General features: G+C 57.1%; 1 protein-coding gene across 1 annotated transcript; it reads left to right on the top strand.

Moving 5' to 3' along the window:
* Window positions 1,361-22,611, top strand: PCSK9 (proprotein convertase subtilisin/kexin type 9). Its single transcript, XM_005653438.3, is given in 14 exon segments — window positions 1,361-1,852; window positions 4,186-4,377; window positions 6,118-6,241; window positions 8,847-9,019; window positions 9,242-9,383; window positions 13,010-13,036; window positions 13,039-13,119; window positions 13,122-13,204; window positions 14,227-14,410; window positions 14,925-15,098; window positions 15,385-15,533; window positions 16,602-16,779; window positions 18,498-18,679; window positions 20,468-22,611. Coding segments are annotated over 14 exon segments (2,109 nt in total). The 5' UTR covers window positions 1,361-1,651; the 3' UTR covers window positions 20,687-22,611.

Here is a 23,961-nt window from a genome sequence, read left to right as displayed (position 1 = left end):
AAGGGGCATCCGCTGCCTGCTGAGACCATGAGCTACCTTTCTCAGGCAACAATTAATGAGCTCCTTGGGGTTCCTGTTGTGGCTCAGCGGGTTAAGAACCCAACATAGTGTCCACGAGGATGCTGGTTGGACACCTGGCCTCCATCCGTAGGTTAAGGATCTGGCGTTGTCTCAAGCTGCAGCGTAGGTCACAGATACGGCTTGGAGCTGGCGTTGCTGTGGCTATGGCATAGGCCAGCAGCTGCAGCTCCGATTGGACCCCTAGCCTGGGAACTTCCATATGCCATGGGTGCAAGCCCCCCCCGCCCCCCAAAAAGTGGATGAGGCCCTGAATTCATCCAGGTGGCTATCAGCCCACTGGCTGCACAGTCTTTGATCAACTGGCCCTCCCCTCTGGAGCATGGAGTCTGCAAGCGAAGTGGAAAGAAAGGGCATCCACTCTGGAGTCTGGTGAGTCAGGCTCAGAGCAAATCATTTCACTCGGAAGCCACTGCTCATCGGCAAAGTGGGCTCAGGAAGCCTCCTGTTTCTGTGCAGTGAGGCCCTTCTGGGAGGAGTGCCTGACGTTGAGCTGATCCTCAGCCCCAGGCCTGGGGCTGCCGGCCTCCTGCATCCTCCCGCACACAGCAGCTGCTCACCAGACGTTTGGCCAGTTACATTCTTGGACGTGATATGCAAAAAGAATCTGCAAACCAAGTCCTTTGGAACCCTGAGCTTGTGCTACAGTGGCATTCTTGACCGCACACATACGATATCTTTGCAGATGAAGCACAGGGATACTTGCAGAATAAATCCCTTGCAAGGTACAATTAGACCTGGCGGGAAATCAAAAGCAACAGGATCCTCAAGGATTGGCTGGTTGGTGAGGTGAGTGTGCCAGATGCATAAAGGGTAGAAGCCAGAGAGGGGTCTGTGCTGAGTTTAGAAAGAGGCCAAGCTCAGATCTGAGGAAAGATTTGAGGGCTGCGGGCAGCAAGGGGTTGGCCGCCACCTGCGGTGGCAGCGAGGAGGAGCGCCTGGATGGGGTGGTTGAACATCATTCCCGGCGAGGCGGGGTAGCTGGCCAGTGGCAAAGCAGAACCCAGAAACACTTGACGAGATGGGCTCAGCCAAACTCTTGTGTCTGGCACCCCAGGCAGGGCTCAGGGTGGGAGGCGCGGAGAAGTGCCTGGAAGCGCGCGGGACTAGCCTTCCCGCCCAATTAGGATTTGGGATTTTGTCCTCCCTCTGAGCGTAATCTGACGCGATTTAGGAGGGAGGGGGCACGAGGCCGAAACCCGATCCTTCAGTCTGGGGCTCCGTTAATGTTTAATCAAGCAGGATCATCCGATGGGGCTCGGGTGGCGTGATCTCCCAGACCCCGGACGTCGCGCACGCACACCCGGGAAAGGCTTCCGCCGCGGCGTCGAAACGGCCGCGGTTGCAGGCGGGCTCAGGCGCAGCTCGGTTGGGAAGAGGGCCAAGCCAGGCGGTGAGACGGCCCGGGGCCAGCACGCGCGGCCGCTGAGCGCAGCCCCCAGTTCCAACGCCCGCCGTGACCCCCGCATCCCCGCCGCAATCCATCCTCGCCGCAAGGCACAGTCGCGGACGGCTTGGCCCGCGCGTCGACCCCGGAGCGCCCCGACGGACGCAAACTTCTCCTCTCCCCGCGATGGGTGCTGGCAGTTCCGGGCAGCCGTGGTGGCCGCCGCTGCTGCTACTGCTGCTGCTCCTCGGGCCCGCGGGCGCCCGCGCGCAGGAGGACGAGGACGGCGACTACGAGGAACTGGTGCTCGGCTTCAGGTCGGAGGAGGACATTCTGGCTGACACAGCCCAGCACGCGGCCACCGCCACCTTCCACCGCTGTGCCAAGGTGCGGGCGCTGGGGTGGGAGGCGGGGGCCAACTGGCGCGGGAACCCAGGCGGTGGCCATCACCTCTCCGTCCTCGGTTTACTCTTTAACGGAGAGGCTGGAGTGAAGGTCTCTGAGGGCCCTTTGCTCACTTGGTGACAGGCTTGGCGGGGCTCGTGGGGACTGCGGGCACGGTGGCGAGGGAACAGGCACGGTGGTTCTTTAGGGTGCGCTGGGGCGCTCAGCTGCACTGCGCGGGGAAAGATGGACAGAGTTTGGAGACCAGGAGGCGCCCGGTAGGGCGCACAGAGCACCTCCAGGATCACGGGTCCAGATCCCAGACGGGCCGCATCATCAAGGCTCGGGCCGGTAAAGGCACTAGTGACCGGAATTTGAATAGAATAGCCCAGTGCACAGAGGAGATATTAATACGCGTCCTGACCCGGATTGGGAAATCTGCGCAGTGCAGGGTGTGTGGTGGGCTGGAGAATGAGAGAGGGTGGGCGTGGAGATCTGGGGGAGAGACTGCAGTCCTGTATCTTTTTTAGCGGAAGAAAAGAACAAAACTAAAGGGGAAGGGGCGGAGTTATTCTCCAGGGGCCAGTTTCCTGAAGATCAATGCCAGCACCTGGCACTTAAGCTGTGGGAACTCCTGCCCAGCAGGGACCACCGTTTCCCTCCAATGGTAATCTTCCCAGAGCTCAAATAAAGTCCCTTTACCGGGCTTGGAGTCAGCCCTGGGGTTGAATCCTGGCTCCATCATTTACTGGCTTAAATGATGGCAAGTCACTTAACCTCTAAGCCTCCATTTCCTGATCTTCAAAAGGGAGGTGACAGGGAATACCCGTTGTGCCTCAGTGGTAAGGAACCCCACTAAGTATCCATGAGGACGAGGGTTTGATCCCTGGCCCCACTCAGTGGGTTAAGGATCCTACATGGCTGTGGTGGAGGTGGCTGTTCCCCTGGCTGCAGTGAGACCTCTGGGAGACGGTCTCTTCGCTGCACATCCTGGGACAGAGGGAAATAGACACCAGGCCTGCCCTTCTGCCCCAGACTCTCTGCCTGAGTGAGCAGGGGTGGGGAGGGGTGTCAGGCCCTGAGGGCTGCCTGTGCTCTGTGCTAACAGCAGGAGGGGAGGGGCCTCTCCAGTCTGGATCACACAAAAGAGTGACATTTAGTCCACTCTAAACTCTTCCTTGTTCCCTGAGCCTTTCACCTTCTAGAAGGATGGTGATGGGTTGTGGCAAAGCTGAGAAAGGGCACTTCAAGTCACCACCGCCCCCAAATACCTGCTCTAGAAGCAGTGAGTCCCCCATCCTGAGAGGAGTAAACAGAGGATGGATAAGTACCTGAACCAAGTACTCGAGGGAGTTTGGAACAGGAACCTCTGGACATTCCTTGTTCATGCATTCAATGGATATTTTGTGAGAATTGAATTTAGAATGAAAACATTTTTGGTAGGCAGCGAAACATTTTAGACCAATCCTTTTATTTTATCTGGGAGAAACTGAGACTCAGAGAGAGGGAGAGCCCTGCCCCCTGCCCCACCCCAATGCATTAGAACTAGGATGGAGTTTGGCCTTCGTCAGGCCATGGGGAGCCACTGAAGGTTCTTGAGCACAGGTGTGTCTGTTTGAGAGCATTAGGAGCAGATAAGGGCTAAGAGCAAACAAGTCTGCTGCGGTAGGCCATGGCCTTGACTCTTCTTGCATTGGAAAACTGTGGCCTCTTTGCTCACTGCCATCCCTTCTGTTTGGTAGATGTTTTGCATAAATACCTCTCTTAGCCTTCCCAGCAGGCCTGTGCCATAGCTATTACGGTCCTCACAGCACAGAGGAGATACCTGGGACTCAGTCAGGTTGACTGACTTGCCCGTGGCCATACAGCCAGTAAATATTGAGGCTGGGATTCAGGCCATGTTTTCAGACAGTCTCTGGAGGGCGGCGTGGAGGAACTAGAAAGGGAAAGAAGTGATTGCATCTAACTGGGGCACAGGGGAGGGAGGTGTAATTAGGAAGGCCTCCAGGAGGAGGTGGCCTTACGTCAGGGACACCAAGGGTGGCCAAGCTTTGGTCCGGTCCCAAGGGGCAGGTGCAGAGAACCTGGTGTTGGCTGTGGCCCACAGCTCCCAATTTTGCCTGACTGCCAAGTTCGAACACGTTGTATAAATTAATACTCATAGTTGGCCTGTATGTGGCTTTGTGAGGCTCCTTATTTGGTAACTTCTTTTTACACTTCCTATGTTCTATGCAGTTTCTTTTGCTGTAATTCTAACTTGTAAACAGAGAAGGTGAGGCACACCTGCATTCTTCTTTTTTAATGTTATCTTGTCCCTCCTTCTTGCTGGGGGCCAGGACGCCTGGAGGTTGCCAGGCACCTACATGGTGGTGCTGAAGGAGGGGACCCACCGCTCGCAGGCAGAGCGCACTGCCCGCCACCTGCAGGCCCAGGCCGCCCGCCGGGGCTACCTCACCAAGATCCTGCACGTCTTCCATGACCTCCTCCCCGGCCTCCTCGTGAAGATGAGCAGCGACCTGCTGGAGCTGGTGAGCGCCCTTGCTGGGTGGGGCACTTTGTGAAAGGGCTGGGCCGCCACCTGCATACTGGGGGGTGTCCTTGGTGTGCCCTTGGCCGACAAGCAGGAGGCAACAAGCATTCATTCAGTACTTACCAAGGACTGAGCCCAGGCCTCCTCGCCGCAATAATACTGCAGAGTTGGATTCGCTTTGGCATATTGTGGCCGAACAACTACTCCGTGTTAAGACCTGTGGAGGCTACTACATGGATTGGAGAGAAATTCAATCCCTTAGTCTAATGGGAGACACATCAAGTTAATGCCTTCAATCAGTCGGCTCATCACACATTTGATCAGGACCTACTGTGTGCAGACACGAGGATGAACCAGACCCAGCCTTTTCCCTTGAGCTCAGTTCAGAAGGAGAGTCTGATAAGTGATGGCCAATCAGTTAGCTCGGGGATGATATGCCCAGCACAGTGCCAGCAGCATCGGAGGCGGGGGGACTCAGGCGGCCACAGCGCCAGATGGCACGCATGAGCCCTGAAGGCCAGGCATCTTCTCCAAGGAGCAATGCTGCTGAGCTGCAGCCAACAGACATTTGCCCTCAAGAGCTTAGCTTTGGCATCACACCAGCCTGGGTGCCTTCCCAGATCAGCTCCTTGTTAGTTTGTCTAAACTCGGGCAAATTCCTTTACTTCCTGAGTCTCAATCCCCTCTCTGTAGGCTGGGCACACAAATAGGAATGGTCATTTATGGACTAATGAGATCATCAATATTTAAGCAGATGCTAAACCCAAGGAGGTGTGGACAGGTGAGGAAAGCCACGGGGACACCGAGGCACCCAGAGATGTGTTGCCATGACAGGTTGATGGGCCAGGAGAGGGAATGGTGTCACTTTTGCCCAGTGGGAGCTGGTGCCACGGAGGCAGGTCTGCCCGGAGGAGCCATGGTCTCCAAAGGATGCAGCCACTGCAGAAGCCTTGCACCAAACAGCGACAAGAGGGTGGAAAAGACACCCTCTCTTTTCCCAAACTCCTGCTGGGCCTCCCCCTGGCTGTGCCTAACCTCAAGTCACTGCAAGGCGCCTGGGGGCCGCAGTCTGCAGGGTCAGCCTCCCAGCTCTCTGCAGGGTGGGAAAGGGCAGGAACGGATCTGGGGTGGGGTGGGGGGTAGAGAAACAGAATGGGCAGTGCGGGCATCATGATTTGGGCGTGGAGTCCAGGTCCAGCCCGCCCGGGGCTTGGGCACCGCCTGGCTCTCCAAATGGCATGTCAATTTCCCAGTCCTTCCTAAAGGGCATCCTCTGTGCCGGCTGTGTTGGGCCGCCCAGCCTGAGTGAGGAGGGAACCGCCCCCACCACCAGGAGTGGGCAGGCGGGAGGGTGCTGGCACATGACTTGGGACAGACTTGATCAGCGGGGGTTAGGGCTGTGGTTGTTTGCTCTCAGCCAAATGGCTGAGATGGGAGTTCCCATCGTGGCTCAGTGGTTAACGAATCTGACTAGGAACCATGAGGCCTCACTCAGTGGGTTAAGGATCCGGTGTTGCTGTGAGCCGTGGTGTAGGTCGCAGATGCAGCTTGGATCTGGCATTGCTGTGGCTCTGGCGCAGGCCGGCAGCAACATCTCTGATTCGATCCCTAGCCTGGGAACCTCCATATGCCGCGGGAGCGGCCCTAGAAAAGGCAAAAAGACAAAAAAAAAAAAAAAAAAAAAAAAGACAAATGGTTGAGATGAAGCAGATGCCACCCCCATCTCTGGCCCCTGCAGGCCCTGAAGTTGCCCCACGTCCAGTACATCGAGGAGGACTCCTTCGTCTTTGCGCAGAGCATCCCGTGGAACCTGGAGCGGATTCTCCCTGCGCGGCGCCAGGTGGATGAACGCCACACCCCCAGTAAGCAGCCACCGCCCCCCCCGCCGCACCCGCCCCTCTCCATCCCGCTGGGTCCACGATCCCTCCTTTCTCCCCAGGGTCCCCACCTCTCAGGGGCTTTAGGGCTCAGTACACGCCACTGACCCCTGCTTTTCTGTCTCATCCCCTCCCCCACTCCAGCCCTCACCCCCTGCCTTCCTCCTGCTCAGGGACAATACAGTGCAGGGGTCTTTTCTCCAATAAGCCCCTCTTCCACCTTCTAAAAGTTCTGGTTTGCCTCTTCTGTCCATTTGGAGTGGCCCTGCAGGCTGCCCTTAGATGGGGAGGATAAACCTGATCTTGCCCCCCTCTTAGGCCCACAGGTCTGGGTGACTCCCAGTGCCCTGAGAACAGAACTAGATGCCTCAGCAGGGCAGACGAGCCCAGTTTTGCGCTGCTCCCACCTGATCTCTGGGCTCCTGCCCTGCTCCACATCCCTCCAACATTGCTGGGCTTCCCCCCATGGGCTGAGGGTCCCCTCCAGGGCTCTCCCACTTTTCTCTCTTCCTGGGGTGGCCTGGCCAGGGCCGCAAGGAGGAGGAGAGGTCAAGAAACGATTCTGGCTGGACCACGTTGAGTTTGAGGGGCCCAGGGAACGAGGTCCGGAGCTCAGCGGAAAGATGATGCCAGGACGTGCCAGGTCAGCCGGACCTGGGCATAGGTTCTGCCTCCACCCCTTACTGGTTCATGTGGGGCCTTGGGAAGCCATTTCCCTCTCTGAGCCTCCCCTTTCTCATCTGTAAAATGGGCACAGGAACCTGTCCTGTCCTTCTCAGAGTGTGATGAGCCTCCAAAGAGGTGAAGGGTGCGTAGATGCTTTGGGAACTGAAAGGCTGGGCAGGTGCTGAGTTGCTGTCATTGCCACAGATAACCGATCTGAGACCTCCCAGGGCTGGTGGCCAGGATAGGGAGATGAACAGGAAGTGGGGAGTGTCATTCTGGGGGTGGCAGCGGTAAAGATGAGGGCCCTGGTCAGGTAGGGTGTACTGGCCGGCAGCCTGTGGCCAGGGAGGGGGTGACTTTTGCGGGAAGAGCCTGCCCCTGCTCACCCCGGGCTGTACAGGTGGGCAGAGCCCCAGACAGCAGCTCTGCTCTCAAAGGCCATGGCTCCATCCTGGCACCCCCATGCAAGCTGGGACTACTGTTGTCCCATGTCACAGAGGAGGAAAGGGGTCTCAAGGGGACTTATCACTCAGGGGTGAAGGAACCTAGGAGTAGCTTCATCCGGCCTCTGAAGCCCTGCAGCCTCTGGCAGGTGGGGAAGGCACCACCCGTCCTGCCTGCATCCCTCCAGAGCCAGGAGCTCTCTCTCCCATGAGTCGGCCCCTGCCGTGCCTGAGAAGCTCAGAAGTAGCCAAGTTCTCCCTGTCCCCTCTGCCCGGGAGGCCTTTGCCCTTGAGCTTCTTGCCCCTTCCTTGCAGGCCACACTCCTTCCTGCCTTGGGGCCCTCTGTCCCTCGCTCCTTCCTCTATTTAACACCCTCCGCTGAGCGTGGCCAAGGATCCCCGCTGCAGGTCTTGGCTTGAGGCCCCCTTCCTCCAGGAAGCCCTTCCTGGCTCCCTGGCGGCTGTCAGGTCTGCCTCTTACACTTGCTCACAGCTGCCCGGACTTCTGCGTAGCTCCTACCCGGTCCTCACTAACTGGTATCATGAAGCTGTTTGTTGGAGCAATGGATTCGCCTTCTTCATGCACTTTGACTCTTCAGATCCTGTTCTGTCGTTAAATCCTGTTCTCTCATGTTTGAGGAGCGGTGAAAAATTACGATTCGGGGCTGGGCATATTTTTTTCCCATTACATTTATGTTTTGAATGTTCACATTGTTATTTAATGTGAATATTCAGAGTGCAGAGGCAGCACGCTTGGTTCTCTTGGTGGTTCCACCATCACCAGCTGTGTGATTTTGGACTGTTATTTATCCTCTCTGTGCCTCACTTTCCTTGTCTGTGAAATAAAGATATAATAGTACATACATCGAGAATATTTTTTTTTTGTCTTTTTAGGGCCGTACCTGCACCATAGGGAAGTTCCCATTGCCGGCCTACGCCACCGCCACAGGAAGATCCAAGAAGCCTCTGCAACCTACTCTGCAGCTCACAGCAACGCCAGATCCTTAACCCAGAGAGCGAGGCTGGGCATCGAACCCACATCCTCATGGATACTAGTCAGGTTCTTAACCCCCTGAGCCACAGTGGGAATTCCCATTGAGGGGAGTTTTAGAGTTAACGTGTGTATGGTGCTTGGAGCTGTGTCTGGGATGTGCTAACTAGTTTATTTTTATTATTATTTTTGTCTTTTTGCCTTTTTCCAGGGCCGCTCCTGCAGCATATGGAGATTCCCAGGCTAGGGGTCTAATCCAAGCTGTAGTCCTGGGCTATGCCAGAGCCACAGCAACGCCGGATCCGAGCCGCGTCTGCGACCTACACCACAACTCACAGCAACGCCGAATCCTTAACCCACTGAGCAAGGCCAGGGATCGAACCTGCAACTTCATGGTTCCTAGTCAGGTTTGTTAACCACTGCGCCACAACGGGAACTCCCTGGGATGTGCTAACTAATTTATATGTGTGAACTCTTACATTAACCTCAGGATTATTCTTTCCTCTCGAACAAACCACGCCTTGGAAAAACGGAGACGGCCTGGTGGAGGTGTATCTCTTAGACACCAGCATCCAAAGTGGCCACCGGGAAATCGAGGGCAGGGTCACTGTCACTGACTTTGAGAACGTGCCCGAGGAGGATGGGACACGCTTCCACAGACAGGTGAGCACGTCCCCCTGGCAGGAGGGCTGCCCGTCTTCCCCCACCCCCGACCAGGAGGTGAAGCCAGTCCTGGAGTGCCACAGCGGCGCCCCTGCTGGCCTCCCCAGCTGTCACTGCCCCTGCCCTGCCATCACTTGCGGGTGGGCACATCTGTCCAGCTGCTCACGGATATCTTGTGGGATGGGTGGGCTCTCTCATCCGGGTTTTGTGTTGATCGAGCAGGCGAACAAGTGTGACAGCCACGGCACCCACCTGGCCGGGGTGGTCAGCGGCCGGGATGCCGGCGTGGCCAAGGGCGCCAGCCTGCGCAGCCTGCGTGTGCTCAATTGCCAAGGGAAGGGCACAGTGAGCAGCACCCTCACAGGTGAGTGATGGCTCTGATGCCCTGGCCTCTGCGTCCTGGCCCGGGGTGGGGCCTCGGCCCAGAGAGAACTGACTCCTGACCGAGGAGGCCAAGGCAGCCTCTGCCCTGGAAGCAGAGTCCTAGAGTGTCAGAGGGGGCCGGGCCCCCCGGGGTGTGAGGACAGATGGAGAAGCGGAGCCCCAGAGACGGACAGGGCTCAGCCCAGGTAGGTCCTGCAGCTGTGCCCCTCGATCAGCAGTCTTTCTGCAGTTTCACTCTGCTCTTCTTCCCAAATCCTTTAAAAGAGTTGTCTTCTGTCAGCTATTTTTTTAAATTTATTTTTCAATTTATTTACTTATTTATTTTTGTCTTTTTAGGGCCACACCCATGGCCTATGGAAGTTCCCAGGCTAAGGAGCAAATTGGAGCTATAGCTGCTGGCCTAAACCACAGCCACGGCAACGTTGGATCTGAGTCGTGTCTGTGACCTACACCACAGCTCACTGCAATGCCAGATCCTGAACCCGGTGAGCGAGGCCAGGGATCGAGCCCACATCCTCATGGATACTAGTTGGGTTTGTTACCACTGAGCCAAGACAGGAACTCCTTAAATTTATTTTTTAATAGGGTATAGTTGACTTACAGTGTTGAGTCAATTTCTGCCGTACAGTATAGTGATCCAGTCATACACACACACACACACACACACACACACACACACAGAGAAATTCTTTTTCTCATATCATCTTTCATTATGGTCTATCCCAAGAGACTGGATATAGTCTGTCGTGCTATTTGGTGGCCACACCTGCGGCATACGGAGGTTCCCAGGCTAGGGGTTCAATCAGAGCTATAGCTGTCGGCCTACACCAGAGCCACAGCAAGGCAGGATCCGAGCCACAGCTGTGACCTACACCACAGCTCACTGCAGTGCCAGATCCTTAACCCACTGAGCGAGGCCAGGGATCGAACCTGCAGCCTCATGTTTCCTAGTCGGATTCGTTTCCACTGTGCCACAATGGGAACTCCTGTCATGCTATTTTAGATTTAGATGGACCCTTGGGGTGATCTTAGTAATCTTTCTCCATCTTCTGCTTGCTTACCTCTAGTACCAGGAAACTCGCTCCCTTGCATGAGTGATCAGGCCTGCGGGTCCCCCTGCTTGGGTACACTTGGTGGGGGAACTGGCAGAGGACTTTTTCCAGACTCTTGCAGCTTTCTCCATTCTGTTGCTGCGGGTGAGGTCCAGCTGAGAGCTAGGACCCTGGGGTGCTGTGGACAGAGGAGAGCGGGGGGTGGGGGGTGGGCTGGGCGAGGGTCTCACTTACTGAGTCCCCTCCTGTGGCCAGACCTTGAACAAAGGACTTTGTCCTCCATACCCTGAGGCGGTTTTGTGATCCTGTTGAACAGTCGATAAAACCAGCTCAGGAGAGGTGACTTGCCCAGGCTCTCCCAGCCAGAGCCAGTGAGCTCACTGGGAGTTTGACCTCCATTGCAACCCCCCAGACCCTTGGGTCAGACGCCGACCCCTGAGCTGGCAGAGGCTGCCACGGGCCTGTTTGAAGGGCTGGAGGGTGCTGGTGGCGCCCGCCTTGTGCTTCATGAGTGGGGCTCTGGTGATTCTTTGCTGTTTAGACCATAGGCTTTGATGTTGGGGTTGAAAGGCACGAATCAACAATCCTCCACCCCCTTAGATGACCCCCCATGCCTGTCCCACCCCTTTATTGACCGACCTCAGCCCAGCAGGCCAGTTCCCAAAGGTCAGTTTGCAGAGGAGGGGGGTTCTGCTCGGAGCCCGATGGGCCTTCCCCGGCCCGATGCCCTGAGCTTGGAGGGCTTCCTGGGGAAGAAGAGGTCCCCGCTTTGGGAACACGCCGCTAGCACCTTACCTGGTGCAGAGCAGAGGCTCAGCAGACAGTGTCTTTTTCTGTCACGGTCACCACCTGTCTCCTTTGTAAGCGGTTGACTGAGGGGGAGGGTGTCAAGTTGGCGCTTCATAAATAGCAGCTGTAACTGTGGTTCTTCTTCACCCCCACGCCTGCTCTGCCCCCTCCTGGAGGGACATGGCTGTGGGACCCCACCTCTCACCTCTGCTGCAGCCCCGGGGACCTCCTGGAGGCTCAGATTCAGAAGGTTCTGTGGGTTCAGCCGGCCACCCCTCTGTCTGACAGAACAGGAGCCGGGACCTGAGAGGAGACGCTTTCAGCTCTGGCTCCTCTGGAACATCAGGGCTGAGGCTGGCTTTATTTATTTATTTTATGTATTTATTTATTTATTTTTTGCTTTTTAGGGCCATACCCTCAGCATATGGAGGTTCCCAGGCTAGGGGTCCGATTGGAGCTGCAGCTGCCAGCCTACACCACAGCCACAGCAACGCAGGATCCTTAACCCACTGAGTGAGGCCAGGGATTGAACCTGTGTCCTCCTGGATGCTAGTCAGATTCGTTAACTGCTGAGCCACGATGGGAACTCCTGGGGCTGGTTTTAGAATCCAGGCCACCCCTGGGCCTGAGCTGCCGAGCTGCACATTTGGCTCTGGGGTTGGGGAGGGCAGCCACGGTCAGGGAATGACACCCCCTCAGGGGGCAGGGTTATCAGGTCTGCAACCTCCTCACCAGCCCAGATCCTCTCCATAATCTGGGCAGCAGTGTCCCCTTTTATATGTGGGGGGTTGGGGTCACATGTCTGCAAGTGGGCAGCAAGGACTCACTGGAGTGTGTGTGTGTGTGGGGGGGACTCTACACCGGCCTTGAAGGATGGCAGAGAGATTACGACGGTCAGAGGAAGGGTGGAGGAGGCCCTTCCTGTTCTTCTGCGGGCCTTATATATCCCTGGTGCCTCAGTTTCCTGGAAAGGGAAAGTAACAGCAAGGTTATTGTGAGGCTTGTATAAATTCCTATATTCAGGCACTTGAGAGGAGCCTGGTGCATATAAGTGCTTGGGAGTTGGCTGCCTTACAGCGCTGCTGTTGTTAGCATGCTTCCCAGGTGTATTTTATTTTTTTTTTCCTTTTCTAGGGCCACTCCCACGGCATATGGAGGTTCCCAGGCTAGGGGTCTACTTGGAGCTGTAGCCACCGGCCTACGCCAGAGCTGGATCGTTAACCCACTGAGCAAGGTCAGGGATCGAACCCACGACCTCATGGTTCCTAGTCGGATTCGTTAACCACTGCTCCACAGCGGGAACTCTGATTCCCAGCTGTGTTACTCAGGGTGTTGCAGAGACGCAGAAGCAATAGGATGTGTGTGCATATTTATATTTATAAATACACACATAGACTCACATATTGTGGGGCCGGCTGAAATCTTTAAGGCAGGCTGGCAGGCTGGGAATTCTGGCAAGAATTGATGCCGTAGTCTTGAGTCTGAGGCAGTCTGGACACAGAATTCCTTCCTCCTCAGAGGACTATCCACCTTTTCTCTTAAAGTCTTCAACTGATTGGACGAGGCCCACCCCCATCTGCTTTAGTCAAAGTCTATTGATGTAAACATCAGTCACATATATTAGAGTACTTTTACAGCAACATTTAGACTGATGTCCAAGCAAACACCTGGGCACCATAGCCTCACCAAGTTGACACGTAAACTTGACCCTCACAAGGGCCTTGAGCATGTCTTCTCGGGGGTGACCTTGGCTTTATCCTCTCAGGCCTGGAGTTCATTTGGAAAAGCCAGCTGGCCAGCCCTCAGGGCGGTTGGTGGTGTTGCTGCCCCTGGTGGGCGGCTACAGCCGGGCCCTCAATGCCGCTTGCCAGCGCCTGGCAGGAACGGGGCAGTGCTGGTGGCCGCTGCTGGCAACTTCCGGGACGACGCCTGCCTCTACTCTCCGGCGTCATCTCCCGAGGTGGGTGTTCCAGAAGGGCTGGAAGGCTTCGGGGGAGGGGGGGCCCGCTGGGCTTCATGGGGTGCATTCCCGAGCCTGCCTGGCTTTGGAGGTGTCAGAGCCTCCGGAGCCAAAGTTGGGCAGGGGAGGGGCTTGAACCTCCCACAGCCTAGCCTCTGACACGGCCTGGCCCTTCTCCCTCTGAATCCCTGGCCCTTCTCCCCATCACGTCCATCTGGACTCTGTCTGCTCATATCAGAGTGATACCGCAGTGCCCTCGGCTGTTCCCTGGCTGCCCCCTGCTCACTTTCGCATCCACCCTGTTAGGGCCAAGGGGCTCTGCCCACATCGCTGTCCTGCCCAGTGCCCCCCGGGCCTCTCCACTGTCCACCTCCTGCTAAATGCCCTCGAAGGCCCGGTATTGAGGGCCTAGGTACATCCCAAGCAGGGGGGCCACATGAGCACAGAGATGACACCTTTGATCTCAAGGTGCTGACTCGGTGGGGCCCATGCCTGTCTGTTCCTCTGTCCCACATGCAAGGGCATCCCCTGGGTGTTGGGTGGAGTGGGCGCCGGGGTTACCAAGGGGGAAGGGATCTCATCACGGTCTGGGGATGTGGGAGGCACAGGGGTCGGGGGGTGGCACTGCTGTGAGCCTAACAGTGATGAATAACCTTCCTTAGCTGCCTATTAAAATCGCAGAAAGCAGACAAACCCCAGCGTGTCCTCTCTACCTTGCTGGCTCTGGTTTTCTCCATAGCACTTACGTCACCTAATGCACAGCATCGTCTACTGTTTGTTTGCTGGCTGTGTCCCCCACTACAACATCAGCACCTCGGCACCTTCAGGAATGGTCCCTGGCCTATGGCAGGGACAGAAGGCAGAGCTAGGGCCAGAGGGATCAGATTTCCCTCTGGAGGGGCTATTTGAATGGGACCCAAGCAGATATGTAGGAGTTGGCCAGCCCAGCTGGCAAGGTCTCCGTCTCCCTATATCCCTCTCCTTGGCTCCCCTATCTGCCATCCACCCCCTTACCTCTCCAGGTCATTACCGTTGGGGCCACCAATGCCCAGGACCAGCCGGTGACCCTAGGGGTCCTGGGGACCAACTTTGGCCGCTGCGTGGACCTCTTTGCCCCAGGTGATGACATCATTGGTGCCTCCAGCGACTGCAGCACTTGCTTCACGTCACAGAGTGGGACGTCACAGGCTGCCGCCCATGTGGCTGGTGAGTTGCTGCCCCACCCCTCAACCAACAAGATTCTGACAACCCCTATGGCAGCCAGGGTCTGCGCCAGGACCCTGTGTGTTGGGCGTGGGGGACCAAAGATGAATAAGACTAATGGTGCCCTCAGTCTGATGGGGGGGCAGATGCCCAAACATAGTAGCCAGGTTGTGTGGAAGGGAGCCTAAGGGAGGTGCCTGCCCAGCCTAAAGATCAAAGAAAGCTTCCCGGAGGAGGGACATGTCATCTGGGGTTTGGTGGATGAATAGGAGTTTACCTGGCAAACAAAACAGCAATTTCCAAGGCTCACAGGTATGAGAGCAGGATGTATGTTTTACTCTGGCTGTCTTTTAGCATGGGGTTGCAGGTGGTTTGAAGAACAGCTTGATGTGCCAGTGTGTGTGCACGTGTGTGCACATGAGTGTGTGTGTGTGTGTGTGCGTGTGTGTACCAGGAGAGGAAGGTCAGGAAGGAGGGCCAGGCCACCACCATCTCTCACTGCCCACCCCACAACCAGGAATTGTGACCATGATGCTGACGGCTGAGCCGGAGCTCACCCTGGCTGAGCTGAGGCAGAGGCTGATCCGTTTCTCTGCCAAAGATGTCATCAATGAGGCCTGGTTCCCTGAGGACCAGCGGGGGCTGACCCCCAACCTGGTGGCCACACTGCCCCCCAGCAGCCATGGAGCAGGTCAGCAGGATGGCAGGGTGGGCAGACTGGGGCTTGGGGGTCTCGGGAGGTCGTGTGACCTGGGCAATCCTGCCACTAGCTCCTAGAGACTGGGGGTGGGGGCGGATTTAGAACAGGCTCAGAAAGGGCTTTGCAGGGCTTTCTGACAAGTTTCAATGGGAAATGGATCGCGTTCTTTAAGGCCCTTCTCCCCACTGGGATCCAAAGAGCTGGACCTCCTCAAGCAGAGCCCTGATGGAGGCCCCCCTCCCCACGCACCCCTCCTCACCCCAGGACCTTCTTGCAGGTGGGCAGCTGTTCTGCAGGACCGTGTGGTCGGCACACTCGGGGCCCACGAGGACCGCCACGGCCGAGGCCCACTGCGCCGCCCCCGAGGAGCTGCTGGGCTGCTCCAGCTTCTCCGGGAGCGGGAGGCGGCGGGGCGAACGCATTGAGGTGACTTACACCCTCCCCTCGGAGCGTGAAGTGGGGTTCTTGCCAGGCCCAGATCGGCCCCTTCCTCCTCTGAACTCGAGGGCCTGTCTGCAAGTTAAAGCGGGTGGGGCCCATCTCTGCCACGTGGTTTGGGTGCCGCTGGAGGGAGCCAGGCGCAGGTTTCCTGGGAGACTCTGCAGGATATGGCTGGATGGACTCCAGCTCCCACCTGCAGGGCGGGGCGAGCTGGTCTTTGATGCCTCTGGACACAGTGGCCTTCAGGGCTCTTTTCCTTCAGATGTTCCATGGTTCTGGCAGTTGATGAATCTTCTCAAACCAGCCAAAGGTGACAGAGCCCTGCACAGATGATGTCAGCCATGGTGTGTTTTGTTTTTGTGTGTTAGTTTTTGCCTTTTAGGACCATACTTGCGGCATATGGAAGTTCCCAGGCTAGGGGTCCAGTCAGAGCTGCAGCTGCTGGCCCACACCACAGCCACAGCAATGCAGAATCCGAGCTCACGGCAGCGCTGGATCCTTAACCCACTGAGTGGGGCCAGGGATCCTTAACCCACTGAGCGACGCCAGGGATCAAACCCACATCCTCAGAGATACTAATCGAGTTCATTACCGCTGAGTCACAATGGGAACTCCCGGCCATGGCGTTGTGATGGAATGGCAGCACCTGGGCCAGGAGGACAGGGGCGGGTGGGCATTTCTGTCTGAGAGATGGCATCTGGGAGTGTGCTTGACCGTGCATTGGAACCTGCAAGTGATTGCATGTGGGGGAGGCTGAGAGTGGGTCCGGGCCCCTTAGGCTGGGTCCTAGCTCTGGGATCTTAGATTTCCCAGCAGCTGTTTTAAAGTCCCTCTCAGTGTCCAGAAGCACCATGTAACACACAGCGCTGCCCATCTGCAGAACAGTCTGCAGGAGTGAGGCTTGTCCTCAGAGGCCGGCTGGCCTCTGCAGGGATGCTGGAGAGGGTTTGAGGGGTTGGGACCAGGTGCCCGAGTTGGTTCCTTCTAGCCCTCTTACCCTGGGTCTTGAAGCCCTTTCTAATGCAGGTTCCTGTTTCTGTCTTTGGCTCTCAGGTCCGAGGGAGCAGGCGTGTCTGCCTGGCCTACAACGCGTTTGGGGGTGAGGGCGTCTACGCCGTTGCCAGGTGCTGCCTGCTGCCCCGGGCCAACTGTAGCATCCACATGGCTCCACCAGCCGGGGCTGGTGTGCAGACCCGTGCCCGCTGTCACCAGCAGAGCCACGTCCTCACAGGTAGGAGGCAGAGCCCACCCTGGGGTGGGGAGGCATCCCTGTCTCCTTGTGCACCTGCCCCCACCTGGCTGGTCCCACAGTGGAGCCCAACTGCCTGGCATGAAGACCAGTGCTACCGCTCCATCCCCGTGACCCTGGGCGGGCACCTCCAATGTCGCAGCTTCAGCTTCTCCTCCCTAAAAGGAAGAAGCGTACGTAGTTCTTGCCTCTTTGGGTTGCCGTGAAATGAATAACACCTAGAGCTGCAGGCCTGGAGCATCAAAGGCAATATTCCGAGAGGCAGTGGAGCATAGGAGGGGCAGTTCAGGGAGTGGCTCTGAAAGGGGAGGTGACCTTGGTTTAATCCTGGCTCCGCCAGTCATCAGCTGTGTGACCCAGGCAAGTTACTTAACCTCTCTGTGCCTCAGGCACCTCCTCAATAAAATGAGGATGATGGATGCTGAGAAGCATTTCGCTTGGTGCTAGGACAAGATAAATGCCTGCTCTCATGATTAGCACCTATTGCTTTCAAATCTATCCTGTGGGTGGGTTACCTTGTGTTAAAGATGTGCCCAGGGTAGGTAGCAGGAAGTCACAGATGGGGACCTTGTGGGGGACCTGGGGATGGCGCCCCTCAAATTGGGAGGGGGCAGAGCTGTCCTGCCGAGTGGGAGAGGGGAAGTTCTGGGGCGAACTGGGGAGAGGGCAGGTGGTGGCCTGGAACAGCTGGCTCAGGAGTTTATTCTCCATCAGCATGTCCTGGGAGCCACTGAAGGTTTAGGAGGGCGAGGAGGAGGGTGATGAGCGAGAGTGACGAGTTCGGATCCGGCTCTAGGCAGAGTGGCTGGTGAGCGCTGCAGGATGGCTTTGCAGTGGAAAGATGAGCCCAGTCAGGTGAGAGGCTGGGACGGGTCCAGAAGGCCACTGGCCATCTCACCGGGGTCCTAGCTGGGTGGGAAGTCCATCGTGTTCCATCATCCCCCTTTGGGCACGCCCAGCAGATGAACTCCAGGGCACGTGCCAGTTCGAAGTCATTGGAGCCACAGAACCCTGCTACCTATACCGCACATCCAAAAGGGTCCCGCTTCACAGCAAGGGAACTGCACCCTGGACATGCCGAGTGACCTCTCCAAGGCCACAGCTGGACTCGGGGATTCTAGTGACTGTGACCCTAACACGTGTATGGAACCCTTGCCCAGAGCCAGGCACTGCTGGGCTCCACGTGCCCATCCTCGTTTCACCCTCACAGCCTCCCTTTCCCCTTATAGAGGGAAACTGCGTTTTGCTAGAGCTGAGACCACTCCGCACCGACTCGTAGCCAGCGGGTGTATCTGTCTCCTAAGCAGATCGGGGGAGACCCAAGCGCCCCAGAGAGACGTCGAGCTCACCCTGAACTTCTGCCTGGGTGGCTGTGGGGGAGGGGAGTTCCATCTGCCCGTCTAGCATCTCAGGCCTTGGAGCCCCTACCCCACTGCTGGAGAGGAGATAGTGTGTTTTCCCTGCAAAACTAAGGTTCAGAGAGGTTATGTTATGATTACACAGCAGGCCAGTGGCAAGGTTGAGTTGAGAACCCAGCAGTTCTGTCGCTCAGACTAGCGCCTCTTTCCTGCCCTGACTTGTTTCCAGGTTTCCCAGCTCCAAACTCAGACCCTAAAGTGATGGAGACTGATGGGGGTGGGGAGGAGAGACAGAGGGTCCCCCAGCATCCAGGTGTCTTAGCCGGCTCTGCTCTGCCCCAGGTTGCAGCTCCCACTGGGAGGTGGAGGACTCTGGCCCCCGCAGGCGGCCTGTGCCGAGGCCTCAGGGTCAGCCCGACCAGTGTGTGGGCCACGAGAAGGCCAGTGTCCACGCTTCCTGCTGCCATGCGCCGGGTCTGGAGTGCAAAGTCAGGGAGCACGGGATCCCAGGCCCTGCAGAGAAGGTGAAGAGGCACGGGGGGTAGGGTGGGGGTGGCGGGACAGGTGCCCAGCACCCTGAGGGGTGGCATGTGTCTGTCCTGTGCAGCTTTTCTGTGTCAAGGTTTGTGTCACCACCACACCCTCACGTGTCTGGGGAGTAGTTTGCGGGGTGGGTGCTGTCAGCAGCTTTTGCAGCTGTGTGGACAGCCTGTGTGTGTGTGTGTGTGTGTTGGTGTGTTGCTGGTCCAGTTCTTGCTATTGTCCAGCTCAGTGTTCTTGGGGGACCCCCCTCTCTGCAGAGAGTATGCATAAATATTGCATAAGGAAAGCGGTCCACATGCATTCACTGGTTAACCCACTTGACCCATCTGCTGGGAGTGTGACTCAGCCATGACTCCCCCTCCAAGAGATGGGGACCCTGAGCTGAGTGCTGCTGGTGGAGGGGCAGCCATTGAGGCAGGGACACGCAGGCAGAGAGGGGGAGGCACACACACGGCCTGGGGCATGAGTGGCCCTCAGACACCGCCAGTGCAGACCGCAGCCTACGGCTTCCTGTGTCTCCTTTTAAAAGCCACAGAGGAGTTCCCATCATGGCTCAGCAGTAGTGAACTCAACTAGTATCCATGAGGATGCGACTTCGATCCCTGGCCTCACTCAGTGGATGAAGGATCCGGTGTTGCCGTGAGCTGTGGCGTAGGTTGCAGACGCAGCTCGGATCCTGCATGGCTGTGGCTGTGGTGTAGGCCGGCAGCTGCAGCTCTGATTGGACCCCTAGCCTGGGAACTTCCATATGCTGCAGGTGCGGCACTAAAATAAAAAAAAAAATAAAAAAATAAATAATAAAAAGCCACAGGGAACTTAAGAGGAAGCCCTGGGGAGTCCACTCTTGGACCTCAGAGGAGGGTTGTAAGCGTGCGAGTCTGCAGTGATTGTGGTCTGTCTGGCTGTGGCATTTCTTGAGGGCTGGGCTGTCTCAGGTCCATTTGTTCAGCATGTCTTGAGGCCTGTGCTGTTCCAGGTACCATTCCAGTTGGTGGGACTACAAACCAGGCTCTCTCGGGGCGTCCATTCTAGTAGGGGAGAAGCAGAGTCAACAAATAAGTAATATTTTGGAGTATTAGAAGATGCTGTGGAGAAGAGTAAAGCAGGAAAGGGGAGGGGGGCCGCTCAGGAGAGGCCTCCCTGAGAAGGTGGGAGGCATCACAGGGACCAGAGTTCCAGGCAGAGGGAACAGCCAGAGCAGAGGCCCTGAGGTGGGAGCGTGCCTGGAGAGCTCCAGGAACAGCCAGAGGGCCAGTGAGGTGGGAACGGAGCAGGTGGGGGCACCAGAGACAGGTTTGAGGCGGGGCCTGAGGGCTGCAGTCAGGATTTGGGTTTTGGCTCTGGTGAGCTGGGAGCCACGGGTTTGAGCCCGGGGTGGGGAGGGGAGTGGGTATCTGACCTCCCTGCTGTGAGCGGGTTCATTCAGGCCACTGAGGCAGATAGACTGCAGGGGATGGGGCCGAAACAGGGGACCGATGGCAGCTACGGTGACTCACCAGGCCCAGGTTGGGGGGCTCCGCCAGCAGGAGCACAGAGGTACTGCACGTTGAAGGAGAAGCCCTCAGGTTTGGATATGGCAGGAGCGCTGGAGGGGGCTTCCCAGGCATTTGCTTTGCTCTTGGGCCCCCAGCTTGGCCCCTGATGGCTTGGGCAGGGCTGTGAGAGGTGTCGTGTTAGGGGAAGGTGGCGGGCAGCCATCCGCCTGTGCCCTGCAGGCCTGGCTTGCAGGGGGCTGTGCCTTACATCTTTTGTCCCTGGGCCCTTGGCAGGTCACCGTGGACTGCGAGGAGGGCTGGACACTGACCAGCTGCGGGGCCCGCCCCGGGGCCTCCCACACCCTGGGGGCCTACGCGATGGACAACACGTGTGTGGTTCGGGGCCAGGATGTCAGGGCAGGAGGCAGGACCAGCGAGGAGACCGCCACAGCCATGGCCATCTGCTGCAGGCGCCGGCCCTCGGGGGAGGAGGCCTCCCAGGAGTCCCAGTGACAGCCCGGCCCAGGGCGCGAGCCTGGGGAAGGGGTCCAGGCCTGGGGGCTGTGGTCCAGGCCTCGGCTGAGCTTCGAAGCAGTTCCTCCCTCCCTCTTCCTCAGTGCTCTTCAGCTTGGGCCCCGGGGACAGGGGAGCGCTGTCCTCCTAAGCTCTGGTGCTGGCCCTCAGGGTGTCCTGGCTCCCGGCCTGGATCACCCCTCCCCAGGCCTGAGCTGAGTACGAGGCTGAGTGGCCAGGGTTGCAGGTGTCCACCTGCTGCCATTAAGGCAGGTCAGGCTGTGCTCTGCTTCCTGCCAGCCACTCCTGGGGCCGATGCTGTGGGCGGAGTTACCTTCTATTGAGCTCCTGCTTCAGGTCAGGCGGTCAGCGGATCCCCAGGCATCCGTGAAGGGGGTGGTCAGCCCTCCATGGGAAGGCAGGCAGGCACTCGAGGGCTAGAAGGGGCCAAATATGGGTTGGGGCAGTGAAAGGTGGAGATGGCCCCTCATCTCCTGTCCACCTTGGGGAGGCTCTGTTGGGCTCCCTGGTTAGTGGAGGATCAATTTTCCATGCCTCTGGGGGTGCAGGGGGTACTGACAGGGGGTGACACTTCCCCAGATGTGGCCAATGTTTCAAAATGTCCAAAGGGCTTCTCCAGTTACATTCTCACAGGTTTCAGAGCAGCCCTGGGGCAAAGGCAGGGCTTTTTTTTTTTTTTTTTTTTTGTCTCTTTAGGGCCATGCCCATGGCATATGGAGGTTCTCAGGCTCGGGGGTCTGAGAATCGGAGCTATAGCTGCCAGGCTACGCTAGAGGCCACAGCAACACAGGATCTGAGCCGTGTCTGCGATCTACACCACAGCTCATGGGAATGCTGGATCCTTAACCCACTGAATGAGGCCAGGGATCGAACCTGCATCCTCATGGTTACTAGTCAGATTCATTTCTGCTGAGCCACAATGGGAACTCCAGGCCTCTTCTACCCATTGGGTAGATGAGGAGGTCGAGGCTAGAAGCATGAGCCCAGGGTCCGCTGCCAAGACTCCTCGGTTGAAGTCCTTGCTTTCTCTAGAGAGATGGCCGTCAGTTTGGGGATCACCAGGGGCCCTCCCAGTCCTGCCGTTAGGACTCACCTCCTGAAGACAGCCTTTGTTGAGAACATTCCTAGCTCTTGTACCCACCCCTTGAGCCACCAGCCGCAGCATGACAGATGCAGCCAGACGTGTCCCAGGTGATCACGGGGCTGTGCCTCTGTTTCTCCCAGTTGCCCTCAACTTGCTCTGGCTCAGGCTTGGCAGTCCCCCCACATCAGCCTGCAGGGGGACATCACCCCAGGGCTGGCCCCTTCAGTTTGCAGTGGCGGGCCACCTGGTCCATCCACCCTCTTACCCAGTCCTCCTCCTGCACAGGACACCCTGTCGCCCCCTACCCTAGGAAGAAACTGGGAACCAGAGATAGGGTGGGTGCCTGCCAAGCTCACACGGCCGGGAAGCAGAGGGGTACCGGGGTATAAGCCCAGATTTGTCTCTAAAGCTAGGCCTCTTTTTACTGCACCAGCTTGGCATCCCATCTATGTAAGTTAACAGAGGCTCAGAAGGGGGCACACAGACCTGGGTAGCACTGTGAGCGAGGACAGAGCACTGGGCAAAAGGCACGGGCCGATGCGGTGGGACCCCAGCGGACAGGCCTTTGGAGGGATGGAGGGGGAAGGGGGGCCCAACTCTCCCTCCTCGAGCTCCCCCACCCCACCCCATCCCCACCCAAGCAAACAAACAAGCATGCATTCATTTCTGGGTCTGGTGTTTGCCAACAGCTGATGCCTTTTCACAGTTCGAAGCTTTTCTAGACCTGTTTTGCTTTTGTAACTTGAAGATATTTATTCTGGGTTTTGTAGCCTTTTTATTACATGGTGACTTTGAAAAATAAAAACAACTTTGTCCATGACTCTTGCCTGAATGTGACCATCTAGGATGAGGCCTTGCTTAGGCAGTTGATACAATCGGCCTTTTCCTGTAGCTCCCGAGTTCCCCCAGCCACCAGGGTTCCCCCTCCTTGGTAACTTATGCTCCACATGGTTCTGGATGCTCAGGGTCCCTGTGTCCTTTCCAGTCTCCTCTCCTAGCACCTGGCACAAGGCCTGGTGCAGAGTCAATGTCTATGGAGTAAGTTAATTATACCAGTGGCTGACTCTGTAATGAGTCCAAGGTCACTTTTCATGATTTTTTTTTTTTTTTGCTTTTTAGGGATGCACCAAGGCATATGGAAGTTCCCAGGCTAGGGGGTTGAATGGAGCCACAGCTGCCTACACCACAGCCACGCAGAATCCGAGCCATGTCTGCGACCTACACCCCAGCGCACGGCAATGCCGGATCCTTAACCCACTGTGCAAGGCCAGGGATCAAACCTGTGAACCTCATGGTTCCTAGTTAGATTTGTTTCTGCTGCTCCACGAAGGGAATTCCTCATGATTTTAAATTAAGGACCAGTCTTAGGACTTTCCACAATTATCCCATTCAGTGTGGGCCCCTCAGCTCCATTCAGAGGCCAGTGAACATCTGTCTTAAGCAAGGGCTAGCTCTAAACAGCCCATATCAAAGGCAAAAATCCTCTTAAACTCTATTTTGACAATTTAGTGTCATGGAAAGGGTTCAAGAGCTGCCAGCTGCTAAGGGACGGCTGTGTACGTGAGCCCACTGGCACCTCCGCCTGCTGTGCACACTGGATGCCCCTCCCAACACTGCCCAAGGCAGCAGAGACTCAGGGGTCACCTCGTTAGCTGTCTATGCCCGGATGGCTCCAAGGCTTGAGAACAGGGACTGGTTCTTGCAAATATTGGCAGCTGGTGGCTGGGAGTGGGGAAGGAATGGGAGTGAGCTGCAGAGATCAGAGCAGCGACCCAGGGAAGGGAATCATGTGTGCAAATGCAGGGCGTTACGGGTGAGGCTGAGACTCGTGGGGTCTAGCGAGAGACCCAGCCTACCAGGGACATGACTCATGCTGGGGACCACTGGGAGGCCTGAAAGCTAAGGGGGAGATGCCTGCAGGCCATGGTCGGAGTCTGGCAAATCCTTATAGAGCTTTGCAAATGAATCCTGAAATGGTCAGGGTATCCATAAGAAGAAACAGTAAAAGCTTAGACAAAGACCCGCTGGCCCTCATTGTTAAAGAGGAGACCTTATTCCCACCACCAGTGCAAAGGACAAAAAAGAATCGCACCACTTCCTACCCGGCCACCGGCCCCTGGGACCCCCTTGCTTGACCGTAGCCGTTTTCTGATATGCGCAGAAAAATGTT

This window comes from Sus scrofa, chromosome 6, assembly GCF_000003025.6.
Source record: "Sus scrofa isolate TJ Tabasco breed Duroc chromosome 6, Sscrofa11.1, whole genome shotgun sequence".
NCBI classification, from domain to species: domain Eukaryota; kingdom Metazoa; phylum Chordata; class Mammalia; order Artiodactyla; family Suidae; genus Sus; species Sus scrofa.
This window is presented reverse-complemented; position numbering and strand designations above follow the sequence as displayed.